The sequence below is a fragment of the Equus caballus genome, chromosome 16 (genome assembly GCF_041296265.1).
Source record: "Equus caballus isolate H_3958 breed thoroughbred chromosome 16, TB-T2T, whole genome shotgun sequence".
Classification (NCBI taxonomy): domain Eukaryota; kingdom Metazoa; phylum Chordata; class Mammalia; order Perissodactyla; family Equidae; genus Equus; species Equus caballus.
Window position 1 is genome coordinate 53,471,447 of NC_091699.1, and position 13,501 is coordinate 53,484,947.

At 34.1% G+C, this 13,501-nt stretch overlaps 1 protein-coding gene across 2 annotated transcripts in view; it reads right to left on the minus strand.

Moving 5' to 3' along the window:
• Nucleotides 1-937: 937 nt before the first annotated feature.
• The window catches only part of TOPAZ1 (testis and ovary specific TOPAZ 1), an 80,537-nt gene continuing 67,973 nt past the window's right edge, over nucleotides 938-13,501 (minus strand). For both annotated transcript variants that reach the window (XM_023620622.2, XM_023620620.2), the window contains 4 exons: nucleotides 10,648-10,812; nucleotides 9,131-9,334; nucleotides 4,484-4,667; nucleotides 938-1,241 (listed from right to left, as the gene is read on the minus strand). In XM_023620622.2, coding sequence (XP_023476390.2) covers nucleotides 1,022-1,241; nucleotides 4,484-4,667; nucleotides 9,131-9,334; nucleotides 10,648-10,812 — 773 coding nt within the window. In that variant the 3' untranslated portion in view covers nucleotides 938-1,021. The remainder of the gene's footprint in view (nucleotides 1,242-4,483; nucleotides 4,668-9,130; nucleotides 9,335-10,647; nucleotides 10,813-13,501) is intronic.

Sequence of the window (13,501 nt, forward strand, 5' to 3'; positions counted from 1 at the left end):
CCGCCTCGCTTCCTTTATCCCATTCCTGATAGTATTCAGTCCGCATTTTATCATAGTAAGGCAGTTTGCTAAGTGCTAGGATTTACCTTTTTTAGTCTTGTGAGGTTATAGACTTATTCCAGTGATGCTGCCATTACCATATTTTGGGGATTCCTTTAAGAAATACTTTCAGTCCCTCTTGTCACGACTCAATCTTTTATTACTCACTTTTTTCAGACTTTTTTCTCTAAACGATTTTAAATTATAGTTTAAAGTATCAAATTAAGGAATGAGGACAACCACCTTGGAGAATGACTGTGCTACAGATTCTGAAGATGACCTCAGAAAAAGACTTTGAACTTCCTAAGGTTGTTTGAAAGGAACATCTTTGGATATTTAAGTTCTGGTAAATTTGTTTAAAATAGTGTTTTCTTTAGTTACACCTGATATAATATACATAAGTTACAAATTTTCAAAATACATACTGTATTCTAAAATACACTAAAGGAAAACTATTCAGAGGGTAATTTAAATTTTTTTGGTATAACTCAGAAGGTACTCTGCAACTTTAGTGTTTGAGTCATTTTTCAATATTATTTTACTATTCCAGATTACAGATGTAGAATAGAGACTGGACTGAGTATACACTAAACCTATTTCATACCACTAAAGGTTTTTCTGAAAACTCCAGTTACCTGCTTGCTTATTTTCCCTTTTATGTCTTCCTCTTAAATGCTGCACAATATTTGGTTTGTCATTTTTCATTGTTTGGATTTCAGAATACATAGGGATTTACTAAAACTTAGGGTTACCTAAATTAAAGAGAAGTAAAAAGTAATTTGAAAAATGACTTTTCAGTGTGAGTAAAACCAGTATAAATTGTATACATCAATCAAAATTTTCTTGAAAGAGTGTTTGAAAACTATTTACCATAAATCAGTAAAGGACAAAAGCTGAGTATAGTGAAAACTGTCTTTATTTTTATTGCCTTTTATTTTCAACAATGATTACTTGAACTTAAAAAAAATCCTTTATTAATGAACTAATGGTTACTGAAAAGCCAAACCTTTCCAGCCCACTTCATATTCTCTTTCAACCATTTCAGGGCAGAACACTGTTCCAAACTGTAAACCTGTTCCTTATTAACATTGACGGTCATATGCTTAATGAAAAGCTTTGGATCTGATATACGAGCAGCCATAATTAATCTTTCTACTGCAGCTTGATAATCATCCTTGCTCCGAGATTTGTTTTCTTCACATCTACAAAGTGAACACCTCACAAAGTCAGAAACTGAAAAGAAGCTATATAGTTTCTTCAAAAGACAGTCATTTACATTTATTGGTCCTAAGCGTCAAAGTCTTTTTACTATATTCTTCTAACAGTGGCTTGCAAACTTTTTTGACCATGACACACAGACATTTCATATTGTGACCCAGTATACGCTCTCAAATAAAAACTGAAATAAAAGTTTCACAAAACAAGACTAACCCTTATGAAATGTACTCTATTTTCTGTCTTTCATTTTTTAATAATGTGATTGTAACCCCTAAACTGATTTCACCACACAAATGGACTATGAATCACAGTCTGAAAAACACTGATCTAGAACACAGTTAATAACCTCTATCTTTGTATTTTCAAAGTTAATAACTGTGTAATTATTCATTATAATGCATTAAAGAATACTGAATTTAGTGAAGTTTGGAGTTACTAACATTCACGTTTTACTTTGATATTGGATATTTTTAATTATAAGCATATATTTAACATGTAGCTAATATCTGGTAATGGAAATTGTAGCTATATGCCTTTATTAAATTTCCAGTTATTTTCTTCAGTCCTGATATAAGGTACTTCACTAAGTGCTACAGTTTACTTTTCTAACAATTTTTGTACTAGTTTCCAATGTACAAAATTCATACCTCATGGCCGTTTTTCCTATGGGATAGGGAGTGGGAAGTATTTAAAATAGAAATGTGGCTGTTCTATTAAGCATCACTTTTCATTTGTGTTCACTGCATCCTACTCTTGGCACCTGTATGGTCCAGCAGCAGGGCCCAAGAATGAGCCTACCTGCATTAACACTACTGTTGGGTCCACAGAGTGGTGGGAGTGAGGACTTCCACTTGGAACAGGAACCAGTGGTCACAGAGAGGAAAGATTGGTCAGGCACCTTCTAGTACATTCTGGCTTAGGGAATTGGTGCCTGGAATCTGGTAGACTGGACATATGTTAACTATGTGAAGTTTTTGAAACTCTAAAGATGAGTAGAATTCTCTCTCATAGAGGTTAATGTAACAAGGCAGGGCTCAGTATGATGATAATAGAGAAAATAATATTGGCTTGGACAAAATCAAAGATCTAGGCACGTCACCAGTTATGCACTGGGGTCACAAATACCCCCCAAATTCAACAATGAATAAAGAGGCTGCTTACGTGTGGAGCATGGAAAACTGAGAAAACCAGACCCTCATTAGGATGATGGGGAGCCCAAATGCCTCATGCCACTGTAGTGCACAGTGGTAAATAAGGAAGCCCTCAGAAAAGAACTGAGCTATAACAAAAAAGGGTAATTTTAGTGGGTTTAAAAAACAAGGTGGACCTAAGATTATTTCCTAATTCTCCTTGCCTTAAGTATGGGCTAGATTAAATGACTCATTTATCACAAATAGAATAAAGCAGAAATGACAGTGTGTGACTTTGGACACTAGGTTGTTAGATGATAGTTCTCCATGGGTCTCTTGCATTTCTGGAAGTTTTGAGAGCTGAGACACTGAACCCCTTGTTCTGGATTTCAAGGATGTTTATATAGTGAACAACGTGGAACACAAAGATAGTTTCTCCTTCTGGAGTAAAGGGGTTTGCTTACAGCCTTACAAGATGGAGATAGAGTTTCCCGTAGCAAAGGGGCAGGCGTGCTTATTAGCCATTATCAGAGATTTGGGTGGGGTCGGCCCGGTGGTCAGCGGTTAAGTGTGCACATTCCGCTTCTCGGTGGCCCGGGGTTCGCCAGTTTGGATCCCGGGTGTGGACATGGCACCACTTGGCACGCCATGCTGTGGTAGGTGTCCCATGTATAAAGTAAGAGGAAGATGGGCACGGATGTTAGCTCAGGGCCAGTCTTCCTCGGCAAAAAGGACTGGCAGTGGTTAGCTCAGGGCTAATCTTCCTCAAAAAGAAAAAAAGATTTGGATTCAGGATTCCTCTTGTAACAGAACCCACTGCATGTGCAGGTGTCCATCTGGGCCCATCTGTGGGACTTGGAAGCAAGAGGAAGAGATACAAATATGCAGATAGTCATGCTGCTTGGCGTACCATAAGTAATTAAGTCATCTGTCTCCCACCCAGGAGTCTTACTAGGATCCATGAGACTGTGGCAGGCTGACTTGTAGTCTGCAAATAGGGTAAAATCTCAGCTTTCACAGTTCTTGATAAAGGTCATAAAAGGCACTGTAGCTTCCTCCTTGCTTTTTCTCTCTTGGATCACTCACTCCGAGAAGTTACCTGTCATGTCATGAAGACACTCAAGGAACCTATGGAAAGGCCCATATGGTGAGGAACTGAGGCTTCCTGCCAACAGGCATGTGAGTGAGCCACCTAGGAAATGGATCCTCCAGTCCCCATCAGGTAGGTGAATCCAGCTCCTGACCACATTCTGACTCCAACAAAGTGAGAGACCTGAGCCAGAACCATCCTGCTAAGATACCCCCAAATTCCTGACCCACAGAAACTAAAATAATGTTTGCTGTTTTAAGCCACTAAGTTTTGGGATAATTTATACACAGTAATAGATAACTGACAGAATATTCAGTCTGAGGATCTGGTTTGTAACACCAGTAAACTGAAGCAAAGTTTTTGTCAAGAAACTTTAAAATGGGAGTCCCATGGGATTCTTATATTACAAGTTTCCTGGATAAGGCTGACAAGAAATTGGAGTGGTATAAGCCTACATTCTGGGATTTTGAACAAAATTATCTGAAGGGATGCCACTCTGGTCTAACAGCTACACTATAATATTTATGCATTTATAACATTTTAAAATATAGAAACTAGGCTGATGGCTTTATTTTCAATAGGATTCTTGACTGAATCTAATAAACTATCACATATTTCTCTTTTAGACCTGGTTCTTAGATCTTTTGTGTTGACCAAAAAGATAAATAACTTTTAGGTACCTATCTAAAAACTATCAGTACACAAAACAGATTGATACCTAAAGAGGATCCATCTCCTTGAACATCCAACAGCATCTTTGAAGTTATTAAAGTTTTTACTGAATGCTACTAACTTGTTTGGTTTTAAGTCTCCAACAGGTTAAATCCTTTCTCAATTTAAATGTTACCAAAGATTTTAAATACACACATACATGAGATATAAATATAAATGCATAAGAACATATATATAAACACAGATATAAAAATATAAAATAGTTATGTCCTACGGCAGGTGTAGGGTGCCATGATCTGCTTTCAGGATGCAGTTAGAAGTTGTATCAACCTACCTTTTCAAAACTATCTGCAGCATCTGTGTAGAAGTTCCAGGACCCTGAATACTACTAGCATTAGATACCAGGAAGATTTCAATAGCTAAAAGCATTTCAATCTCAGAGAAATAAGAAGGAATCAGTAGAAGTTTTCGGTATAAATTTCCCTCCAATGGTCGGTAGCAACCCAATGAAAGAGCACCTGAAAATCAAATAAGAGGTCAAACTTTACTAAAACTGCAATAGGTGAAAACCTAGATGTCCAAAATATCCACAGGTGATAATTACTTATATTACAGAAGAATTCTTCACATTAGAAGACTTATTATGCAAATTAAATGGTAGTGAGGTTATCCTAGTACAGTTGAAATTATTCTTTGTAAAATGCTTTTGAAACATTAACTATAAAGTGAGAAATATATTTTACAAACTCTGAAAAATGACTTCTAAGGCATTATCTTGGCAACTGCCCATTTAGTTCAAGCCATAGTCAACATACTGTAATTTCAGAATAACTAAAAAACAGAATAGCTACTTGGGTTTTGTTTTAATGGGATCTTGTCTAAAAGCAACTACATATATTTATAATTATTGCCTATGCTGAATTATGAATCCAAAACATAGAAAAGAAAATAGAAATTATAATTTGAGGATTTTACTTTGTATCACATAGTTGTTATAGTATATTTGAGTGCATTTATTTGTAGTTTGTGCAATAAACATTTACAGTTCCTACTATATGTCTGGCAATTCAGCTAAGCACTAGATATAAAAATGAATAACAAACATTTCCATTGTGTAGGTGCTCAGTGTGTTGAAGCTATACTCACCAATTCATGTTCTAAGATTTTTACTTTTCAAAAGAAAAGATTTAACTTTTAAACTGTTTAGGTGTTCATTACAAGTGATAAATAGGGAAATCCCCTTAAGTCCTAGGACATCCAAATTGTACACAGGCAATATTATATTGCTATATTTTACTGAAATCAATTTAAATCTGTATGTAAAATGTGTTTAAAATGTTTTGTTAGGTTTCTTCAAGAAATCTTTCTAATGTGGATGACGATGGCCAATCTTTGAGGATCTACTACGAGCCAGGTACCTGTGCTTGGGACCTGAAATTTACTACCTCTGAAATTAGGTACAGTGACTCCCACATTACAGATGAGGGGCTTTGGGTAAGCACCCTGGACCTCTCACTCCAGATTTCAGATTCTTAACCACTAAGTAGTCCCACCTCCCTAGGTCACTTCCAGGACTAACCAACTATCCTTATTCACTTTCCTAGCTATTGGTAGGTACAATTTACATGCATTCTTGTTTTACTTTTCTGACCAGAAGAGGAAAACAAAAAATAAGAAATTGAATAGAAATTTACTAACATTACTTTTTCCTCCTAAAATTAAACCTGAAAATAAAAATACTCCCATTTGGTTTTATGGGTGGAAAGTAATGAAAAGACACACTAATAACAAGGAAATAACATTTCCCTTCCTGACTTTTCAGCTCTGAGAGAAAAGCTGTATTTTTAGGACTAGAGAGAGAAAATCACGAGCATCAGGAAGGCCACTTTACTGTCCCTGGACAATTTCCTTCTCATTAATTTGGGAACAAAAGGAAAGCAAAACCATCAAGAAAGTGAGCAACAACTCACAGAATGGGAAAAAAATATTTGAAATCATATATCTGACACGGGACTTGTATCCAGAGTGTATATGTATGTATATGTATATTATGTGTATATGTACATATGAGTGTATATATATATGCATATACACACTCTTACAAGTCACAAATTAAAAAAACCAGTTAAAAATATGCAAAGAAAAAAAACGGCTAAAGGATTTTTTCCACCGAGGATATACAATGATGAATAAGCATATGAAAAGATGCTCAACATCATTAGGAGCAGGCAAATCAAAACCACAATGAGGTATCACTTTACATGTAATAGGAAGGCTAAAATAAAAAAACATAGTAACAAGTGTTGGTGAGGATGGGAAGAAATTAGAGATCCCATACATGGCTGGTAGGAATATAAATATAAAATGGTGCAGCTTCTTTGGAAGACAGACTGGCAGTTCCTCAAAATGGTAAATACAGATTTACCATATGAGCCAGCAATTCTGCTCCCAAGAGAAAAGAAAATACATGTTCACACAAAAACTTGTATGTGAATATTTTCAGCAGTGATACTCATAATAGCCAGAAAGTGGAAACAACTCAAATGTCCATCAGCTGATGGATGGATAAACAAATTCCATATAACGGAATATTATTCAGCAATAAAAAGGAATAAAGTACTGTTACATGCTACAACTGGATGAACCCTGAAAACATTATGCTAAGTAAGAGGCCAGTCACAAAAAATTACATATTGAATGATTCCATTTATGTGAAATGCCCAGGACAGGCAAATCCATAGAAACAGAGAGTAGATTAGTTGTTGCTGGAGCTGGGTCAGGCAAGACATCCAGGGAGTAGGGAATGAATGCTAATATGTTTAGGGTATCTCTTTCTGGAAGTGCTGAAGATGTTCCATAATTTAAATTGTGGTGATGGCTGTGCGACTCTGTGAATATAATGAAAACTAATGCACTGTACACTTTAAATGGGTGAATTTTATGGTATGTGAAATTATCTCAATGAAACTGTAAAAAATATCTTTTACAAAAGCAAAACAAAGGCATTGGCAGCACAGCCTTAACCAGTGCCTTGATGAAAAATTAGCTGCAAGCCCAGAATCAAGTACTACTAGAGGTGATTATAAGGCATTAAAACGCTTTTCTAGCAAGTGTTAATTTTGTGTGAAGATAAATCTAAAGAGAGTTCCAATGATATTTTAAATGTCAACATTGTCAGAAAATGAGATGTTTTGAAGACTGATCAGTGACTATAAATAACTCATTTCATTTGATAATTCAGGTACATTTAAAAAAACCCAAAAATACTCTTTACCATAACACTTCACTTGCCTAAGTCCCAGAAGTTTCACTGCGTATGAAATTAGGCATAGATGTGTTTAGATAAGAGGGAAAGTGCTAATAAGAAAGGTACTGAATTGTACCTAGGCATTAATTACTTTAACACACTGCTAAAAAAATCTTTAAAAAGAAATTATTATGAGGGCTGGAAGAACGTGGGGGGATGGGGAGTGACTGCTACTAGGTATGGGGTTTCTTTTGGGTATGATGAAAATGTTCTAAATTGATTGTGGTGATGGTTGCACAACTTTGTAAATATACTGAAACCACTGAATTGTACATGTTAAATGGATGAACTGTGTGGGATTTGAATTATGTATCAATACAGGTGTTAATAATTTTTAAAATAAATGATTAAGTTTAGTTGCTTTAATATAAAATTTTATTTCCAACTAAAAAGTAGAAAGATTCATAGAAATCTAATTTAAATGTTTCCAAGTTTGTACTTTGTTCCTGTGGCGTACAAACACCTTCTGATGGCATTTTCCTCAAACTGCACAGTTCTTTGAAAAACAACTCCAGTAACATTGATTCTATACACTAAAATCAAGAAGTTATAGCAAATAGTACATATATACTTTGTGTATGGATTTCTAGCAGGGAAATAGTATAAGGAGTTGAAACATAACCACAAAATTGAAATGAGGTGTTATGAACAAATAATTCTACCTTTCCTCTAAATTTCTGATCATCCTTTTTAAAAAAAATTCTTTCAAAACTTCTTTTAATTGTAACCTACAATAAGAAATAATTTTACGTAATGACCCAGTACACATATATGTATATGTAATTGAAATAATTTTATCAAATAATACTTAACTATTTGTAATGCACGTTAATATTTTCTTTCCCATTTCATTGGGGTAAAAAAAGTTCCCACCTGCTAAACTGATCACAGCTGGTAATGTGAAAAACACTTCCATGTTTAGAGAGTTTTTTGTGTTGGTTGGGGTAGCTGGGATGTTTGACTCATCTGGCTCAGTGGTGACAGACAGTAGGCATTCAAATATTTGTTACATATATGATAGTGGTAGAAATAGAAATTTAAGACAAATTACTGCAGGAAGACAGAAAAGAATTGTTTTCTAGCTCTGGATTCTATACAGAATTACTTTCTAATTAAAAAAACTGCGAGGTGGTTGGGGCAAAAGAAAGCATTAATTTTCCAGACTCACTGGTTAGAGAGAAACACCTGTAAACAGATTACAAAGGTCTATTACCAGGAGCCATGTGAAAACAGCTATGTATCATGTTCACTGTGACGGCAGCCTCTGTACTTCCTCTGTAGCCTGCTACAAAATATTCTAAGTTATAAAGATCAGGCATATAGCAGGGATAAATAAAATATGTAAATAGTCCTTAAACGTCATTATACCCAATTGTTGTACTCTTAGATATTTATAAGATATGCCAAACTGGTTCAAATTCTGTTTTTATATCCTTTGTGCACCCTCCAGTAGACATGCTTATGTACCAAGAAATAAAGATATAGTAATTAGAAACAAGAGAAATAAGGTTTCAAAAGAGCACAAAACTGTTTATACCACTATCTTTGAATGTATATCAACTGCTCTTTTTAGATAGTTAAACGCCTGGTCGTAAATATTATATAACAATTTAGGGTTAGAAAATCAAAGTCAAATGTAAAATATCAAATTTAAAATTTTAAAATGTAACTTACTTTTGTAGTGGGCTCTGGCTTTGAGCCATAAACAACTCCTTCCTAAAGACGTAATCAATCTTCTAAGAAAGGAAAAGTCAATGGGGATGCTCTTTGAAATCATGAATTCTGCTACAGAGGATGACATACCAAGACTGTTGCTCTCTATACAGGCATCTAGAAGTTTATTAAAAAGAAGGCTATACTGTGAGACCTCCACAGTTTCTGAAAAGAAAAAATAATTTAGATAATGAAATTGATCTTAGTCTCTCAAACTTCTCTTACTACTTTCCTTTTCCCTCTGCTCCCCTTGGCACTTTCCTACCCTCTACAGGAGTCACAGTCACTAAAATGCAATTATCTTACATATTCTCTAAGTAACAAACAAAAAGGCATTCAGCAAAAGCAAAACAGTTGATTTACTTTGTAATGAAGAGTATGAAAGGAAGCTTGATAATGATTTCAGAGGTTGCATTAACACCTCTATGATTCCCCACAGGTGACTACATCTCAGTGTCTCAGAGGAATGACTGCACAGTTGTTTGCATTCTAGCTACAGTTAAAACCTCAGACTTGTATGTCCCATGACCAATTATAAATCATCCCCTCATAAATATTCGCTCTCAAAGTTAAAGAAAAAAATCCTTTACTGGGTATTTCTATTCTTCACTTAGAAGAAAGTGAAGTCAGCTTGGACATTCCCAAGTCTTTTATTTCCTACATTCAGTCAGTTTGATCTAGGATTTAGACTCTAGGTTTTTATCACATTAGTGATATTTTATCACTTTAAATATTTTAGTGGTCCAGGCCTTACCAGGAAATTAATCTCTTTTCCTTTAGTCTCTTCCACAAACATTACCTCCAGAGAAACTTTCCTAAAACACCATGATTGATAAAGCACTGAGGGGAGGCCCTTAGGTTAACGTTATCATTAAATGTTGACCCATCACTCTGAACCCACTACTCAGCTCATTTCTGACCTAAAGCCTTTGTTCATGTTTCCTTAACACAGATTCCCTCTTCCTGTCCATATACGACTTGAGCTTTAGCATTCAGAGCACTCCCTACCATTGCCCACATTAGAATGCTCTTTCTTTGAACTTGTCATCTGCTTAATTTCCTCCATTTATTCCATGTTTATTGTATGCTCCAAGGTAATGGAAACTAAGTTATATACTTAATTGATAAAAGAAAAAGTATTCTTCATTGTTCCAATGCAATGACTTCCCTTAAGATATGAAGCTTGCTGGGGCACTTATATTATTTGCTGATGACAGAGGTAGGGAAAGGGAAATGATGAAAATGCTTCTGTTAGGAACTGCTGACGAACAACCTAAAAGATAAGCATCTCTGGATTTTTTTAAACCATCAGGGAAGCAAATTCAATTTGCAGAGACACCTTTTACAGAAAATAACTTCATTACAAAAACACGCTGAATATAACGCTCAACTTAAACAGGTGGCGAACTGTGTCTTATTAACAGTTAAATACCAGATGGGCAACACAGATAATTAAGCTAGACTTTTAAAAAACATACCTTGAGAATTTTGAAAACCTGGTAGATTTTGCAAAACTTCAAATGTCTGTCTGTAAAGGCTCTTGGCTAAGATTTCATGTGCAATTGTACAGAGCAGATTATGTCGATTGAGTACATCCAGTCTATCACAAGGCCACAGTGGTGTATTGATTATCCATTCTGACTCTTCCAAAAAGAAAAAAGTACTAATACTTTATTTACACTATGAAAATTACACTTAAGAGTATAATTACAACTAACGTTTTTAAATATGTTTTGGAAAGTGGCAAAACTTAGGTATGTGTACTCAGAAAAGATAACCATGGCTCAAATTTATTAGAAACTTACATAGTAATGATCATCATCCTAAGAAGATGCAAACTAATGACCACTTTATTACACCTATTTTTTAAATTAATTCATTTTTCTAAGTGTATTAACCAGTCACTTAATTCTGAAGTTAATGTTCCTCTTTATATGACAAGAATGTTCAATTATAATGTATATTTGTTATAATGTAAAATATTTGTGTGGACAAGTTCAATTTTATAATAAAGAATACATAATTTAATTTGTTTTGGTATTCTTGTAAAGCAGCTTTTCCTCCCAATTTCTACCTATTTTAAAAACATTTTTTATTATAAAATATTTGATATGTACATAAGAATATACAACATATGTAAGTTATAAAAGCATAAAATAAAATGAACTCTATGTACCCAACACACGGCTTAAAAAAGGGAGAATATTACGTATAATGCTGAAGTTCCTTAATTTTTTGCCCTGATTTTCACACTGAGAAAAACAATAGGAGACTGTAGTACAGAACACTGAGGTGCTAAAATGTGACAAATGTCAACGTTTTATCATTTACCTTCTTCCCTTAATCATCATACACAATGAGACACATAATGAAACACTGCTATATAAAACACTCAAATCATTTCCGTGTTCTTTTTCAACTGGACTAAGTGCAGGAGTCATGTCATTTTTTCCTTTTGTGGCCTTCTCAGCACAGTGAATACAAAAAGCATTAAAGAAAATATTTGATAATTCAAGTACACACAGTGCCAAAATAAAGCCTTAACTATCCAGTACATAACTTTAAAACAGGAGCTTGTTTTTACATTACTAGAGCCTGATTGATTGATTGACTGAATTGATTTATACTAGGTGCTAAGCAATATTTTACAAATATTAGTACTTTACGAATATTAACTCATTTAGACAGATTATATTCATTAATTTACTCCTAAATTGCTTAAATTTTGCTATATAGAGAAATTGAAATGAACTTAATATCTTGAAAGACTACATAAATCATCTGTTAAACATAATTTCCACAAAAAGTAAAACTTCTCAATCACCATTCCTTATAAAGTGAATTTTACTTTGATCAAATAAGTTCTATTATTTTTTGTTAATCATCTATCTGGTGGATATACCACACTTATAAAAAAGTAGACTATGCAGCCCTTTCTCATAAAACTTGCATTGTTCTTTAGTATTCATTCCTTACTGTTAAAGTAGAACAACGGTTGTATGTTTTGAAAGAAAATATGCTATTTTAGGAGATTCATTCTGAAATCTTACCAAACTGTGTAGCTACATTAAAAAATTTAAGCTGGTTATTTTATGTACCAAAGCTAACTGAAACTGATAATTGGGAAGTCATTTGAGATTAATAGCTTTTAACTAATCCAATCAGTTCACAATTCTATCAACATAAATACTTTCATGAAAATTTTATACGAACTCTCATGAGAATTAAATTCTTAGGAATAAAAACCAGTTTACTAGTGTACTTAATACTAGTTTTATGGCAATAAAAGTTCTTATTGTATTAATCCTCATATTTTTCCCTGTTCACAGTTGGGGAATATTTTCCATTTGCCTAAAAATCTGAGTCAAAAGGCAAGCACATTTTCTGTAATAGCCATTCTTTATACACTTACCTTCCAACATATGCATATTCAGTCATTACTCAGGCAAGATTTTGAATGTAGGCACTGAGAATATAAAGACTATTAAGACAGTGTGCAATGAATCTCCAGGCTAGTCAGTGACACCATCAAATAACTATCCATTACCACAGTGAATAGCGTGAGGGAGGAATTTCTAAAGATATCTGTTCTCCCTGTAATGTGTACAATATAATCTCAATCAAATTTCTTACAGAACTGCATTAAAACCTGACTCAATAATTCTAAAATTTATCCAAAAGAATAAACACTTGAGAATAGCAAAAATAGTCTGGAAAGGAAGAGTGACGGTGGTCTTGCCTAAAGGGATACATATTATCACATATTCTAAAGTTACATTAACTAAAATGGTATGGTGCTAGGACAGAATCAGAGATCCCTGGGAGAGAAGACAAGTACAGAAGCAGACCCAAGCAGATACAAGGTTCTAACATATGATAAAAGTGGCATTTCAAATAAGTGAGTAAAGGATGAGTTGGGACAACATTTTGGGGAAATAAATAAAATCAGGCTGCCACCTCACATCAAAATTTAAAAAGAACAATGAATCTGAAAACTTGAACAAATGGGTGATTATGTAATTTTGAGATAGCTAAGAACTACCTATAGCATGATAAAAACAAAAATTACTAAAGATTTACAAAAGAGTTTATGTTAAATAGAAAGAAATGTCAGTTGGGCAAAAGAAGAAAATAAAAATGGGAAAAAATCCTAAGTTAAAGGAAAATGAAAAACTGAGAAAAAATATGCAAATACCCAACAGATCAAGGACTAATATCTGTAATATGTAAAACTGTTATAAAGGGGCATAATTTACAGTGCAATATTTCCTAAGTGTGATATATACATCATTGATGGTACCTGAACTCATTTTAGATGTTACATCATAAGTT